This window comes from Tigriopus californicus, chromosome 11, assembly GCF_007210705.1.
Source record: "Tigriopus californicus strain San Diego chromosome 11, Tcal_SD_v2.1, whole genome shotgun sequence".
Taxonomy (NCBI): Eukaryota; Metazoa; Arthropoda; class Copepoda; order Harpacticoida; family Harpacticidae; genus Tigriopus; species Tigriopus californicus.
In genome coordinates, this window is record NC_081450.1 from 11,670,976 (window position 1) to 11,686,107 (window position 15,132).

A 15,132-nucleotide genomic window follows, 5' to 3' on the forward strand; every position below is an offset into this window, starting at 1 on the left:
TGTTTTGAAATATAGAGAGATGCACATTCCCCGTTCGTTTTGACACGATTTTCTTCATGCAGATGAGATAGCCAAATCCGGACAATGCTCTTACAGAAAACGTTTCTCAAAGGTAAAACGGATTCTTACTGATGAATGCAGGTTGATTTCTTAACATAGTAAAGTGGGAAATAAATTGATCAAATATCTTTATCGCAACTAATGAAATCAGTACCATTAATGACCTATTTTTTCTTTCGAAATATGATTGATAATGTAGATATCAAACTTGGACATGTTTCTTCAAATGTTCGTTTCTTCTTCGGCCATAATTCATGGCCTTCTTTATAGTGTCTTTCTTCGTTACCTTCATTTTCTTGTCTGTACCTTCCTTGGAATTTCAAACCCTTTCATGTCGTTACAAGTTTAAATCTCGACGTGCGTTTCCTGCTAATCCTTACCATTACGAGTACTTGTCGACAAGGATACTTGACGAAGTAAACTTTCTCATTGAACTTTAACTTTTATTTGTACTTAAAACGAAATAATGAAACGCAGAAGACGTTTAGAGAAAAAATCCAATCTCCCCTAAAACCTAAGACCTGCGCACCATGAACACCCAATGTAATCAGGGAGAGGCTTTGTTGAATGTTGTTGTTCGTTCTCCCTTGCAATCTCCGCCCAACGACAAGAAGCACGCAACCGTCAAATTGAGTCAAACTTTTTGTGTATTTCGGGATTGGTCCAGTTACTTTTCGCTGGCCTGATGATTCTGAGTCCCTTGTGCATGCTTTGACTTCGTTCGACATGTACCGCAAGAGGCCCTCTGTCATCAAGCAATCCAATATGTTGCTGTTCTTGGGCATAAAACAGGTCTAATTTGATATCTGATCTTTGCGCCTTCAAAGACTTATTGACGAACTTCCCCGTTCTCACATGGGCTTGGCACGTTTTCCGGTTTGAACCAAAGATGCTTGCTCTTCCAAAGCTATTAGCCTAGCTACCAAGACTATGAATGGTTGTGCTCATTAAGCCAAAGCAGTGGTTGATAAGGCTATTTCCTGCTAAGGAGCCGAGTCAAGCCTGTCAGACGCGACCCGCAATCAAGTACAATGAATTGCCCATGAAATGACCCCTCCCCTCCCCTCTCTTGTCAACCACGCCTTCGAGGCTCATTCCTGCGTCACTTCCGCATCAATTCAATTCTTTGAAGAGGTTCAAAGAGTTGCCATTACCTATGCTGGACTTCATACAATCGAGATGGCTCTAAATTGGTAAAGTGTATGATCGACCTCGACATGTGTCACGTTGAGGAAAGGGCTTCAAACAAAGCAACCCTGGATATTTGTAATCTTATTAGATTTGTTCATCTTTACATCTGAACTTGAGACGGAAGGCAGGAAAACGCATCATTTCCCGATTGTAGGACGAAATATTCTAACAAGCTTCACCTCAGTTTGAGTTGTTGGTGGCGAGGAAGGTTTACCATAATTCCTACTTCCCCAATATGACCTTTCTTGCATCGAATGTGCACAGCAATATTGATCGCTTGATCGCCTTGCCAAAATCATATTCAGAGAACCAACACTCAGCTTCGGAATGGAAGTTCCAACCCTCGCCTATTCCTACATACTGTAAGCGTACTGTAAGTGGTAAGGGCATGATGATGACGTTGTTGATCATGATGATGAGGATCAGCATCGTCTTAGGCGTTGGCTCCGACCACCAACCACCACCTTGAAGCATCTCCCAAAATGTTCTTCCTTGCCCGCCAATAGAAACTGCCCGAGGAAACAGAAAGAACGCACCCGAGTTCTGAGTCCACCGTACTGCATATCCGACAAAGACGATTGGGATGAACAAACGGGCGTCAACCACGGACAAGCCCCTCCAAAGCCAGTCTAGAGTACTGTAGGTTACGCTCTGGATTCGGAGGAGTGCCTCAGGGTACAATTGTTGCCTATCTTTTTGGATTGACGCAGGTTTAGCGTCAAGGGTGGGTAAACGGAGAAGGCAAGCCAATCTTACGAGCCAAGGAATCCTGGATCCCAAAAATCAGTCCAATTTGAACTCTCAACCATGAAGGTGAGTGTTGCAGATAAATCATTGTGAAGTTTTTGTCTCTCTTCAAGTGATCTTCCTCTATGTTTGATTTTGTTCTATTGTTTATTCCGTTTATTCCAGTGCTTTGCCGTTATCTCCTCTTTCTTGGTGGCCAGCGCCGTCGCTGACCGTGCCCCTTACCAGCCGGCCCCTTACCAACCTGAGCCCGCCCCTTATCACCCAGAGCCCGCCTACCATCCGGCTCCTGCCCCTTACAAGCCTGCTCCTTACCATCCCGCCCCTTCTTACCATAAGCCCGACCCTTATCACGAGGAAGAGCCCGTAAGTGACTCGGAAGTTACGGCAACACGGATTTAAGTTTCAATTCTTCATGTTTTGTTTTTTGCTTCAAAAATTCCAGAAGAACTACGCTTACGGCTATGACGTGAAAGAGTATGACGAATACGGTAACCCCAATGTGCACTCCAAGCACGAGGAGCGAGATGGATACCAAGTCAAGGGTAAGTGGTTCGCATTGTGACTTGCCATTGGGAATTTATCAAATATCTGAGTTATTTTGTTTGATGGATTTGAAGCGCAGATCAATCCAATTCCGATGGCTTGGCATTCACAATCTATTAGTACTTCCTTGTCATGGTTGGAGTGGCAACATTTTGGAAAGAATCTTCAAAACTATGTTTCGTTTCTCATTCTTGCCTCGATTTTCACCTTGGAGCGCTTTATTTTCGCTGCGGTTGTTTCAGTCCATCAATGGTAAAAACTTACCCATTACCTTGAACGGCAAAGAACTGACAACGTGCTTATACGCACGTCGGCTAAAAGTGCGTGGACGTCTTTTCAATAGCTTACGAAGTTTAGTCTGAAAATTGGAAATTGGCAACGCCAAAGGTCATTACTGCATCCATAAAGGGCCTTCAATTACTTCAGATGATTTGAACCGCGAATGATGCGGAAGTTCTTGAACCAGTCATTCTCACTCTCCCTCATCGTTCTAGGTCAATACCGTGTTCAACTTCCCGACTGCCGCACTCAAATCGTAGACTACTATGTCGATGAATACAAAGCGTACCACGCTGATGTGAAATATGAGGGTGAAATCTGCGAGGATTACACCACCAAGAAGCACCACAAGGCCGAGCATGGTTCTTACCACCCCGCCCCTGCCCCCTACAAGCCCGCTCCTTACAAGCCCGCCCCTTATAAGCCCGCCCCTTACAAACCTGCTCCTTATCAACCTGAGCCTGCTGCTTATAAGGCCGAACCTGCACCTTATAAGCCTGCCCCAGCTCCTTATAAGCCCGCTCCTTATAAGCCCGCTCCTTATAAGCCCGCTCCTTACAGCCCCTACCAGGCCTAGGTCTGTCACCTGCAATATGATCGATGTCAATTATTAAGAATCCTCTTTTCATTTGCCATATTTATTCATATCCATACATTTCCTCTTGTTATTTTAAAGACTGTGATTTCTACTTGAACACAATAAAACTCAACAAAGAGAATAATAACGATGAGCCAACTGAATTGAGCTATGATTAAAAAGAAGTGGTCATGGATAGAATTGCGAGAAGGACAAAAATATACATGTATTGCATTTGGGATTGGAATTGTATTTAGAATGAAATTTGACGGCACCATGTGCAAAAATACCGTGTCAAAATATTACTATGAAGATCTCATTGGCCATCAATATTTTGCTTAGTTTTGTCCAAAAATACTGCAAAATTGTGTGTTTTTGGATGGATATTGTCGTGTTTCTTATTAAAAATATGTTCTGCACATTTTAGATGGGATGCACTTCGCAAGGTATCAATATAATCACGAAACCTCAGACCATTCTGTTTTGATCTTCGGCTTCTCGGTAAGAAGTGCTTGGGTTGGGCGTCCATCTGACTTGATAATTTGGCTGGTGGGGTGGTGTTTCAAATGAGAAGTTGTGCTATCGGGACTGGCCACGTCTGCCAGGGCTTTCGAACCGGAATTCACCAATTTACAGCCATTATTGACGTGCCACCGCAATTCTTGCTTCAATTCATAGATTTGGGCCCGGAGCTTGTCCGAAAAGGACGCAAGTTTTTCATTCTCTTCACGCAACTGCCGGGCTTGGTCGTCCAAGACTGCAATTCGTTCCAACTTCCTCATTCGGCATTTGGAGGCTGCCAGTCTGTTACGGGCTCGTTTTCGTTCCACCTAAAGAGAAGGTTGATTATGACAAAAGTTAACACATTTCAAAATGACATTGAATCGTGCCTTGATGGTATATCAGAAATCGTTGGAAGCGTACCTTTAAAACTTCATTGGCATCCATATCCACTCGCGGCATCATGGTCCTTCCAACTTTGGTTTGGGAGAATATTCCCGCTTTGATATCACTGTCGCCATCCATCTGTCCACTTGAAACCGTGTCTTGGCCAGGGGAGTAAGGTGGAGCATGGCAATTGGACATGGAATGGGTATCTTGATAGGACGGGTGTGGGGGCATATTTGTATATCTTTGTTGGAAGTCATGAGAATGTGTCGAGAGATACCCGGGGCCAGAACTTTGCTCAGGGTAACTTGGATGAGGTAATTCGCTTTCGGGTACTCCATGCAGTACTGAAGAATTATGTTGAGGGCCATGGCCAGCCCCGCTGTTTCCATGATAGTATTGATCTAGTTGGTTCTCGATTCCCCAATCGTACAGTTGTTGGTCATCTTCGATAATAGTGCCGTTGTTTTCAGGGACCATAGCCCCAGCAGGTTTGTTTCCGTCCATAACTGTGGTAGCCCTGAATTACACATAAAAGTCGTCCTAGGTTGAAGCACTCACTTCATTTCACTTTCACACATTTCTATTGAACTCCTCAATAGTAGATTTGCTTCTTGACCGATCCTAAAGCGGCATCATCGAATTCCAACAATGGATCTCTTGATTGAATGGATACTGTTTGGACTCTGGAAGTCAGCTACCCTCGTTCAAGACTCCGAAGACCATCGCCATCCGCTTCCATTTCTATTTTGGAACTGGCCAACAAATGTATTCTCCTTAATTCCACTTGTTTGGAATCAGCCTCCACCACTATGGCACACTCACTCACGCACACTCACCATTCACCCACCACCCTAGCAGGGTTTGTATTGGCAAAAGTTGTCTTCGTTCCCTTCGGGACGCTTGGGTGAACAAGGAACGTGGAATATATCGAGGATTTACTGCCGTACTCCCTTGGTGTGGTGGGTTGGTGCCAAGTCGCTGGCGCCATTTGGATCTCAGACTTGGTCGAGATGGAGGGAAGCGAGTTAGGAGATCCAACGACGATCGTCCATAGAAAGGACCACGATCTAGAAGAAAGATGGAAGGAAAAACGGGGGGGGGAGGGGGGGAGGAGTACGTGGGGGGTAAATATGGCGGTATCTAGAATTGCTGATAATGAACAATCCATCCACCAGCACTTGAAAAGACGGTTCAATTTTTGCGCTATCATTTTTTCCATTTTTGGACCACTTTCATCTGTTAAGGATCCACGGTCCTCGAAACTATTCTAAAAGTCAAGACGAGGATCCGTCCCATGAACGAATCCACTCGGAATATCGATCGTTTCGGAACAGGATCCACGTTTTTCCCTTGGAAGGAAAGGGGAGGAGGGTTGTAGAAGCCCTTGCTCGTGGTCGCTCTTTGTCCTTCGCTCGGTTCTGTTTGTACGCTCAAGGGTGGCACGCGCAAAAGGAGCTTCCCTCGAACTTGGTATCCGTCCCATAGGGCAGGATACGACGTTCTCTCTCTCTCGCTCCATGTGCAATATGTGTATGTGCGAGAGGAAGTTGTAATGGTAGAGAGGGCAATGAGCTTTGCCAGCCAATTCGGTGGCGCTATGCTTTATGCTGTGGAAATCCTTCTTTTATATGTCCAGGACCTATGAGACGACGAGGACAGGGAATGGATACGAGACAGTGATAAAGTGGCAATGTTTCTAGGGTCGCCAACAATACCCTTTTCCTACGTGCTCGAAAGATTGGTCTGGTTTCAAAACTTGAAATTGATAATCAACGTTTTGATTGAAGATCTTCATCCATGGGTATACTTCGGATCCGATTTCATTTCCCCCAAAAAATATCTAGTAGAATCCCTGATATTCATCCTCGTGTGTAATTGCTGATGGCAATTCTTAAAGTGTTCCCGGCAAGACACCGAGCAGTCCTCATCCACCATCATTTGCAACCATGGACTAGAAGTTGGCAAAGACCCATTAACATATATAGCAAACACCGGGGCTCATTCACACCCGGTCCTCGGAGATGTCGAGCTTTTGCCAAAAAATCCAACCCAACCAGATTAGCTACGGTTGCTATGGCGAAGTGCTTTATTAAATGCCATCCATATGTGTGGGGGAAACAGGCATTTTGGAGACCTTTAAAAATGAGCCTCTGGTTCCTAATCAGGCGCTCTATTCAAGTGGGATCAAACACATTGTTGAGCGATTGAGTGGTGAGAAACTAATGGACTTTGATGTTTTCGATGGCTATGTCTGATTAAGGGATACGATACTTGACTCACTTGAGGTTTGGTTCATAGAACGTGATGAACTCAAGCGTTGCTTGGAACAACAAACCGGAATGGTTGTCCGAAATTGGTTTAACTGACAAGGCCAGATGGGTGTATATTATAACTTAGTTTCCCATCATTATGAACAATACTCTGAAGTGTTTGTTCCTTTTTGAAAAAAACACGTCAGATATTTTTGAACGCAAGCTTACATTTTTTCAAACTAGGGATCACAAAGTTCCTTCGAAATTCTCTACATGACAAACTCTCGCTCTCTTCTTAATTTTTTCGATTCTTAAGAAGCCATTTTAAACAAAAATTATTTCAAATAGTCAAGACAAGGCCATATTATTACTGGGACAACTGAAACTACTTTTTTAAAACTGAGGGCTTCAATTGTACGTAATCACTAATTAGCTTGAAAATCTCCCCTTGATTTCTACTTGTCAATTTTTCATGATCCATTTCTTACGAAGTGTAACCTTCAATTTGGTGTACCTAAAAGAGTTGGTCGTTCCCCATTGACATTGCAATGCGAGCAATGCACCGTCATATAAAACAGAAGTTACTGTGGTACATGTACTTACTTTAGTAACATATTGTGTTGAAATACGATTCGTGTTGAATTTTGTTACTTCGTTTATAGCATACATGCGCAAATATTCTCCGCTCTAAGTGTCTCCAAGCATAAATGTACCCTTGCCTAGATCTGGTCAAGCTCTGCAGAGCTACTATATTCTAACAAAGTGGATGTTCCCTGGCAACTTTGAGGAGAAACCCAGCGCAATGCCAAAGCAAAGCATAATTCAGAATTGGTCCAAACCAGTTTGGAGAAATGGAACAAATTAGACCCAAACCAAGCGCGATCACAAAAATGTCTAGCACTTTTCACATTGCAATCACAAGGTTTTTGGGTTTCTTGCTCATCCTATCAGTCTAATTAAGCCTCTTTACACGTACTCAGAGATCCCCCTCAAGCATTTGGATTACACACCAACATAATGAGAACGTTTAAGGTCAAATTGTGTTTGTAAGCACTATTGATTTGTGTCTCCCCAATGTATTCCATGCATTAATCGGGGTTTAGGATTAAGAGTACGACCGTCCAGGTTCAAGTCACAAGGCTAGCAACCGTATCAACGAGAACAGCGACTAAATGATAAAACAATGGCATACGTCGAGATCTCGTTCTAATGTTTGACACTTGAGTGAGCTAGAGAGGAGATGTCCTAATAAAGTGAAAAGCTGCATGGCGTAGAACTGAAGCAATGAATGGAACAAAACGCCTTGCACGGGCATCTCGCCATGTCACGCATTACCTTTTCCCGTGTATTGGAGCCTACTCTCCACGACCACTTAAACCTGATATTGATGGAAAGCAAGCTTCAGATGGGCATTAATAGGTTTCAGCAATTTGCCAACAGTTTTTTCAGGTTGACCAGATTTAGGTGAAGACTCTTAGATTTGGGAGGTTGTAGGAACACAATTTCCAAATTAGCTACGTTTTTGCGCCCGTTGTACCCTGTTTAATGTCCAGTTATTTTAAATTGGCAATCTAGCTTCTTGTATCTCAAACTAAAACTGATGTTCAAACATTGCCAGAGTCTAGGTTTTTCGTGAGCTGATCATTGGGCCACGCTGGATTTCTAGGTACTCTCCCCCACACGACCTCTGACGGTCAAATTATCCCCGACTTGTGCCATTGCCTCAATTCAATTTTCCCTTGTACCTGTTGGAACATTTTAGAACATCTAAGCGTATTTAAGCATCTGTATATTGTACAATAACCACATATAGTTGGTTCTGCAGTAGAACATCTTTTCCATGGTTTTAGTAAAAGTTGGTTCGAATTGTAACTTGTAACGAAAATGTCGTGCAGGCTCAATAACAAAAGCTTTTTAATCAAGAATCTTGTCGTTAGAAGGGGTTTGAAATAGTTTGATTGCTTGGTTTGGCACAATGGAACATGTATCTCCATGGGGAACATTCCGTGTAATGTCGATTCGTCGAAGAAGGCGGTGGTATCATCTTGAGTCGCTTCCCATTCTCAATGTTCTCCCAATGACGGGTGTCGAATTGGTTATCCTCAAAAGCGACAGAGGATCGTGCACGTGCAAGACTATAAAACCACATGGCATGTGTTGCCATTCCGGTGGAACAACTTGGACAACATGATCCCATGATCATTGGAGCTAAGCGAGAGGCTAAGGTTAGATAGAGAGCCAGCGAGAGCCTCTCCTCGGACTGAAAACGAGTACGTACTGTACAGTCAAGACGAGGATGGAACAGAAAATTGGGTCCAAATATGGAAATGGTTTGATGGTCCACGGGGACATTTGTATTTTATGGTACACTTCACTCATTGCTCGCAAATGTGGGCAAACCTGAACTTTCCATTTGTCCATATTGCAACAAAGTCGATGGTTCCTTACCTTCATCTTCAATGATCCATTGGTTCAAAATTTGTATGTTCATCAATTGCACATATGCCGCTTCAGCTCTTCCAACCCATGAAAAGTGGTTAAAATCAAATGCCACGGTTTATTGGGGAGTTCTCATCCGGTTTGTTTTGAGCCTCCTAATCAGATTTGGGAGAGATTTGTTCCAAGACCCATGGCCACTCCTTTTCGTACAAGCTCGCGGACTCAAAGAAGGGGAAGATTTTTTAAAGTGTCCTCGAAAAGATCAAGATGCACTTTGATTTTGAAAATATGCTTTTGGAGGATTTGCTTCAACAGAGAGTGGCTTTCGACTTATCGAAAAAAAAGATAGGCAATGCAATGCAGTCAACAAGACTAAAAGGATTCTGTACATCAAATTTCTAATGCCCTCGCCCACGCTCTAAATTTGTCTTGTTTACTATTTTGCCACATTATTGCGCACAATTCGAACCTCTTGTAGAGAACATTCAAGGTCTTCACGGTCTTTCGAAATGCCCTTTTCTTAATGTTAAAGGGTTTCCTGAATCTAGTAATTTGCCGTGGGAGACATTTTTGTATTTTGTAATATAGCCTGGGTAAATTCTTCTTTTTTTGCCTATGTCTAGCCACGTTCATGACGCCATGTTAAATAGATGGTTAAGACTAGAAGAATTAAGTCTTTTCGAAAGAAATTTTATATAAATCAAACATTTTATTTCAATGAAATATTGGTAATCGAAATCATGAAGTACTCTTGAAGACTCTAGCGTTGACTTTAGCAACAAATGGAAAAGGAGGGGAAATGTAGCAACTTTTTCGTTGAAATAGTAAAGATGATTACATTCTTTTGGGGACTTTTCGTTAAATCTGAGTATTTTTGACAGCATGTTTGAACTTAGTGCTGATGAGTAGTGTAGTTGTCGTGACATTATGAATCTCTTCCCTCCTGTCACTAATGTCACTAGTTCAGCTTGTTCTCCACTCGCTTCTTACCTTCTTCGCCACATACTCGGACAATGAGGCATGCTCTGGTACCACCAAACAAACTACCTTGCCAAAGATTGCTTAAATGTCCCCATTTAAGCTCTGCATGTTCACATACTTCTTTCCCACCCATCCATCCCGTCAACAATTGAATTCATGATCCCCTCAACTATATGGGTTGCGTATTTGGGTGTGCGTGCAACACAAGTAACGGTGGGGAAAGGGAGTTGTTTGCTTTTCGCCACTTTTTAAGAAATTAATTCTGTTACAAGGTGTCTTTTGAAGATGTAGTAGATGTAACTAGAGGGCTAGATGGAACTAAGACAGTAATGCAGTTGAAAATAGGCATAGATATACCTAGAGACTTAAGTACTTTCGTCTCTAGATATTTCCCCGAGTAAGTACACTTCAAGACTGAGAGGCTATGTTTTGGAAAATGGGTGTAGCGCCATCCAACTCACCGAGAGTCTATTTTTTTTCCTCAATGGTGATAGGCCTTTGGTTCAAACTGACCTCAAAATTTGCGGCACATGAGGGCACGAGGAGAATAAGGAGACCGTTCAAATTGACTCCTCGTATGGTTTGTACTGCGCCTCTGGCACCAAGACGCATTTGCTCCGACCCAATGATGTACGAATGCCTAAAAAATTCCTTTGACAGGGCCTAATTAAGACAAGATTGAGCCACGAGATTAAGTCCACCATATTTCGTGCTCGTTCTATTATAAGGATTTTGGTTGCGTGTACGCCTTTTTAGTTATGAACAAAACGTATCATATAATCTCCATTGCCACTCATGGTAATGCCATGGCGAACAAATCAATGAGAAAGTAGGCGGGTACCCAATATACAGGTATGGTTTGATATGTAAAAAGGTTCGAATGGGTTGAGCAATAGATTAGTCAATTATGATTTGATATCACAATGTTCATGACTAGAAATTGGTCAGTGTACTTGAAAGCAGTCAAGAGGGAAAGAGAAGACAGAACATAAACAGGATGGCTGCCCAAGGAAAATAGGATGTTATCAATTCCCTGACCGACAAGGACAATTGGTGTCTGGGAATCACCTCCGGAAAGGTCAGGTTCCCAACAATCTTAGACATTGACCTTCCAAGTCCAATCAATCAATATAAATGTTTTGATTTGGAAGTGACCAAATACAACCCTGTTTAAATAATTGTGCTACTGAAGTCTGGCTTTTCGGTTAAACACTTTTTATTCACCAATTATATTTTAGTTATGTGTATCTCTAAGACAGACTAGCCATAACATTAAATATACAGCAGCTTGTTCTACTTTCCATTGCAGATTACACATCAAATGAAGTCACTTGACGGAAATCTTCGAACCGTTTGGGTTGCTCCCTGATAATCGAGCTAAACGACCCCCGCAGAGATTGCGTGAGTTTGGAGGGCCGGAGATTCCAGCAATATCGCAGTGGGCACCCGTAGGTTTCAGCCCAAGCCAAGCGGAATTTCTCTCCATTCATGTAGTAGATCAAGAAGTTCGCCGCAGAATTGATGCATACCAACAGATGGGATAATCGCATCACTGAGTTACTGATGCCCTCCATAGGGCATTCCTCACCGGGAGAGCACCAATATATTTCGTATAGATCTGGGACGATCTTGAATGACTGACAGACGATGAAAAGCGAGGACAAGCCAACCAAGATGATGCCAAGATGGTGCTCCTCCGCCTGCTTCTGAAGAAAGCGCTTTTTCGGGTACTTCTGACTGACTTCCCTCATCATTAATGAGGTCTGGACATGCGGCTCAGTCTGAATGACTGTTTGTAACGGATACCTGGCCACACTGCCAACCGGTTGAATTTCCTGAACTGGATTGGACCGACCTCCTGATTCGGTCACGTTGAACTTCCGGCGAAACTGTTGGGATTTTCTGATCTTCACGATGATGAAAATGTTACAGATGAGAATCGTCACATACGGGATGATTTCAAAGAAGATGAACTTGCTCCAAAAAACATACAAGGACACATATAACGCGTTTTTCCTCAATGCCGTGGTGAAGACGTGTTTTTGGCCAGACCGCGGGTTGGTCACCACGTCAAACTCGAAAAAGCGCGGAAGATCGTATAGAACAGCAATGATGATCGCCAGTGGAATCAGATATCGTTTCCAACCACATGGCTTAAGTGGAAAGACAATCACACATAATCGATCCACATTGACACTCACGGTAAAACAGACGGATCCAACGCGGGACGTGTGAAGTAATCCGAATAAAAGGTTGATCAGGTCCATGAAGAGGCCCTCCCGATACCAAGGCCACAATTTTGGTAGACCCATGTTAAGAAGAGCCATGAACAGGAAGAAAGTGTCGAAGATAGCAAGACCACGCAGATGATTGGAAAAGGCCGCTCTAGCCGAGCTCTTCAACATCACAATGAGTGATAGGAAGTTCCCAACCATGCCGAATATGCAAACGCAACTCAGGATTATGCCTTCTGTCACGTACGTAAAGATCTGATCTTCACCCATATTGGCTTGATCTTCCTGATCCATTGGCACCACTTCTAAAGACCGATTTACGGTGTGGATCTTCCAAGTTTGGTTCATGGTTCTGTCCCAAGCAGACAAACTTATTGAAAAAATACCATGCTCCTCTTGTCTTGTAAATGCAATCTTCTAATGGAATCCCAGTGCTCAATCTCTCTTCAGACCCCAAGGTTGACTGACGATTGATGTACCTTGAAATTCCCCATCTCCATCCGTCGCAGAGAAATGAGACGATCGGAGAGTGGATAGAGAGGACAAACGTGGATGGACCAAGCCATCGCCGACCGATGATTCTCACGAGGAGAGAAAGACCGAGCGAGTAATCATGGATGGTGTTCTTGCTCTTTCTCTCTCTTGATTCTTTAGAAAGGGAGTGGGGAGGTGATTAAATCAACCTCTGAAGTGGACTAAGATATGAAATCTCATTATCTGTAAGAAAAGCCTGTACTAAGAAAGACCTGGTCACTGGTTCTACGAACAGACGGACCGTGGTTGTAAGAATCCGAATCCCAAGGAATTACCGTCAAAATAAGGCCAAAATTGCCTTCAGTTGCGTTCTTGTGAAATGCCACTTCATCTTGAGTGTTTCCAACTCCTGTGCTTTGTTTCTACTGAAATGGAAGCTACCGAAGAACTTGAAGACAGGATTGGAAGTCTTGCTATCAAAATAATTGGGAATGACTGGCATTAACTGAACGTGTTTGAAATTTGGAAAAAAAACAGATGGACTGATGTTAGGAATGGCGTTAATTGGCATACTGAAAATGTAGAAGCACCTTTCTAGGCAATGAAGTTTGTAGATCCTGTTGTGGGATGCAAATAAAAACACTATTTTTCTTTGCAACGCCTTGGATGCCATATTCATCTTCATGTAAAGAGCACTTAAATATTTCTAGGTATCCGTGCTTAATGTCATTTGGATTAATACTTCATCAATACTGCAATTGAGAGTCAATCATGAGGATTGTCAGATGTGTATTTGAGTAGGGAAAGACAATTAATGTCCCTTAAAGCAGTTTTGTCTAAAAGTAAAACCGTTGGCGAGTATCCTGCTTTTAGCAAGTCATTTTTACCTAAGTACATCTATTTAGGCCCAACAGTGTTAATATTTTGTGTCTGGATCAATCTTTCACAAAGGTTGTTCTTTCCAGGGAATAGCTGAAGGCGTGCCTACATCCACCTCTGTTTCATAAAGAAAGGTGGCTACAAAAAGCGCCACAAAAGGCCATTTTCATCTCGATGTTAAGGTTCCATCACACAGATATGACGATTAATGTTCGCATCCCTGGTTCACCAGACCAACAGAGCTATTCCAAACTTTACTTCGGGTCCTCTTCAGGATGATAAAACGAGTAGCCGTGCAACTGCGGTAGAATGGTATATGAATGAATATCTTGTCAAGTTTGGGTTGGATGAATAAGAATGAAGGAAAACCAAACAGTCATCATGTCAAAATATCACACACCATAATGCATCCTACAAAAACTTTGGATCTAGTTCCATGGATTTGGCACTTATTGGGAAGCACAGGTGGTTGTTGAATGGTACAAAAGAATTCGATGACGGCCCTTGAGAGTTACTTTTCTTCCTTAATTAAGGGAATGCCCAGATCGCCTCATTCTATCTAAATCAACCGTTTTATGAAGTTATGCTCCGCCTATGATGACTAATTTTGGCCCTCCATCGTTTTTTGAAATGGATGGCTCAAAACATTTCTGTAGCAGAACTTACAATACCAGCCCAAACATATTCATGTACAAAATATGAAAGCATAAAAATTTAGTCCAGTTTTAAATCCCAAGCAAGCATTGCCGATTTTGACCTAAATTAAGAGCAAATCATTTTCATTAAAGCGAAAACCTATTGCTTAACAATACCCAACTCTGCCAGAAATGAGGTTATTCCATATTACGCAGTCAACGTACCCAAGAAGTCTCCGTACATCTTCTTATGTAACTTTCGTTAACGAATGTCTCTTTCCGATCCCAAGAAACAGACACACTCCCTAGAGGGATGGCAGAGAGAAGATATTCTCTTCCTTCCGCTTGGCTCAAACTTGGCGCCTTTTTGAACCGTCAGCTGTTTGATAGACACCAACCATCCAATCTCTAGACGTGCGAGACTCTTACCCAAGGTGACCATACTTAAGACATTTTGGCCTCGTTTTATTTTTCTCGGGCTTCTTTGGCCGCTTCCAGGAATTCTATTCCCACTCAATTCGCACTCTATTGAACAGAAAGATTATTTGCTACCATTTGAACTTGATATAATATTTGGTCAGCCAACGACTTTGAGTTGATGGACCAATCTGAATTTACTACCAGCTANTGATAGACACCAACCATCCAATCTCTAGACGTGCGAGACTCTTACCCAAGGTGACCATACTTAAGACATTTTGGCCTCGTTTTATTTTTCACGGGCTTCTTTGGCCGCTTCCAGGAATTCTATTCCTACTCAATTCGCACTCTATTGAAATGAAAGATTATTTGCTACCATTTGAACTTGATGTAATATTTGGTCAGCCAACGACTTTGAGTTGATGGACCAATCTGAATTTACTACCAGCTATAAGACTTGCATTTAGATCCGAACGGATTTTTTATTTTTTGCTTTTAATACATATTTTGACACACTAAAGGTGAGA

At 42.6% G+C, this 15,132-nt stretch overlaps 3 protein-coding genes across 3 annotated transcripts; 1 reads left to right on the forward strand and 2 right to left on the reverse strand.

Annotated features, from left to right (window-relative positions):
* The first annotated feature begins 1,936 nt into the window (after positions 1–1,936).
* LOC131890281 (nematocyst expressed protein 4-like) lies at positions 1,937–3,564 on the forward strand. Its single transcript, XM_059239592.1, has 4 exons — positions 1,937–2,064; positions 2,164–2,364; positions 2,444–2,543; positions 3,039–3,564. The coding sequence occupies exons 1-4, from the start codon at positions 2,059–2,061 to the stop codon at positions 3,398–3,400; spliced, it is 669 nt and encodes a 222-aa protein (XP_059095575.1). The 5' UTR covers positions 1,937–2,058; the 3' UTR covers positions 3,401–3,564.
* LOC131890280 (transcription factor JunB-like) lies at positions 3,541–5,283 on the reverse strand. The gene is made up of 3 exons (XM_059239591.1): positions 5,128–5,283; positions 4,325–5,043; positions 3,541–4,230 (listed from the first exon to the last, which is right to left on the reverse strand). Exons 2-3 carry the CDS (start codon positions 4,793–4,795, stop codon positions 3,859–3,861), a joined length of 843 nt encoding a protein of 280 aa, XP_059095574.1. The 5' UTR covers positions 4,796–5,043; positions 5,128–5,283; the 3' UTR covers positions 3,541–3,858.
* Positions 5,284–11,273: 5,990 nt separating this feature from the next.
* Positions 11,274–12,545, reverse strand: LOC131891172 (FMRFamide receptor-like). The gene has a single exon (XM_059240698.1). The coding sequence runs from the start codon at positions 12,543–12,545 to the stop codon at positions 11,274–11,276; it is 1,272 nt and encodes a 423-aa protein (XP_059096681.1).
* Between the last annotated feature and the right edge of the window lie 2,587 nt (positions 12,546–15,132).

Coding starts and splice junctions, on each gene's coding strand:
- LOC131890281 (XM_059239592.1), top strand. Junction 2,365..2,443: donor CTTATCACGAGGAAGAGCCC/GTAAGTGACTCG, acceptor CAAAAATTCCAG/AAGAACTACGCTTACGGCTA. Junction 2,544..3,038: donor AGATGGATACCAAGTCAAGG/GTAAGTGGTTCG, acceptor TCATCGTTCTAG/GTCAATACCGTGTTCAACTT.
- LOC131890280 (XM_059239591.1), bottom strand. CDS start 4,795: ATGGACGGAAACAAACCTGCTGGGGCTATGGTCCCTGAAAACAACGGC. Junction 4,231..4,324: donor ATGCCAATGAAGTTTTAAAG/GTACGCTTCCAA, acceptor CCTTCTCTTTAG/GTGGAACGAAAACGAGCCCG.
- LOC131891172 (XM_059240698.1), bottom strand. CDS start 12,545: ATGAACCAAACTTGGAAGATCCACACCGTAAATCGGTCTTTAGAAGTG.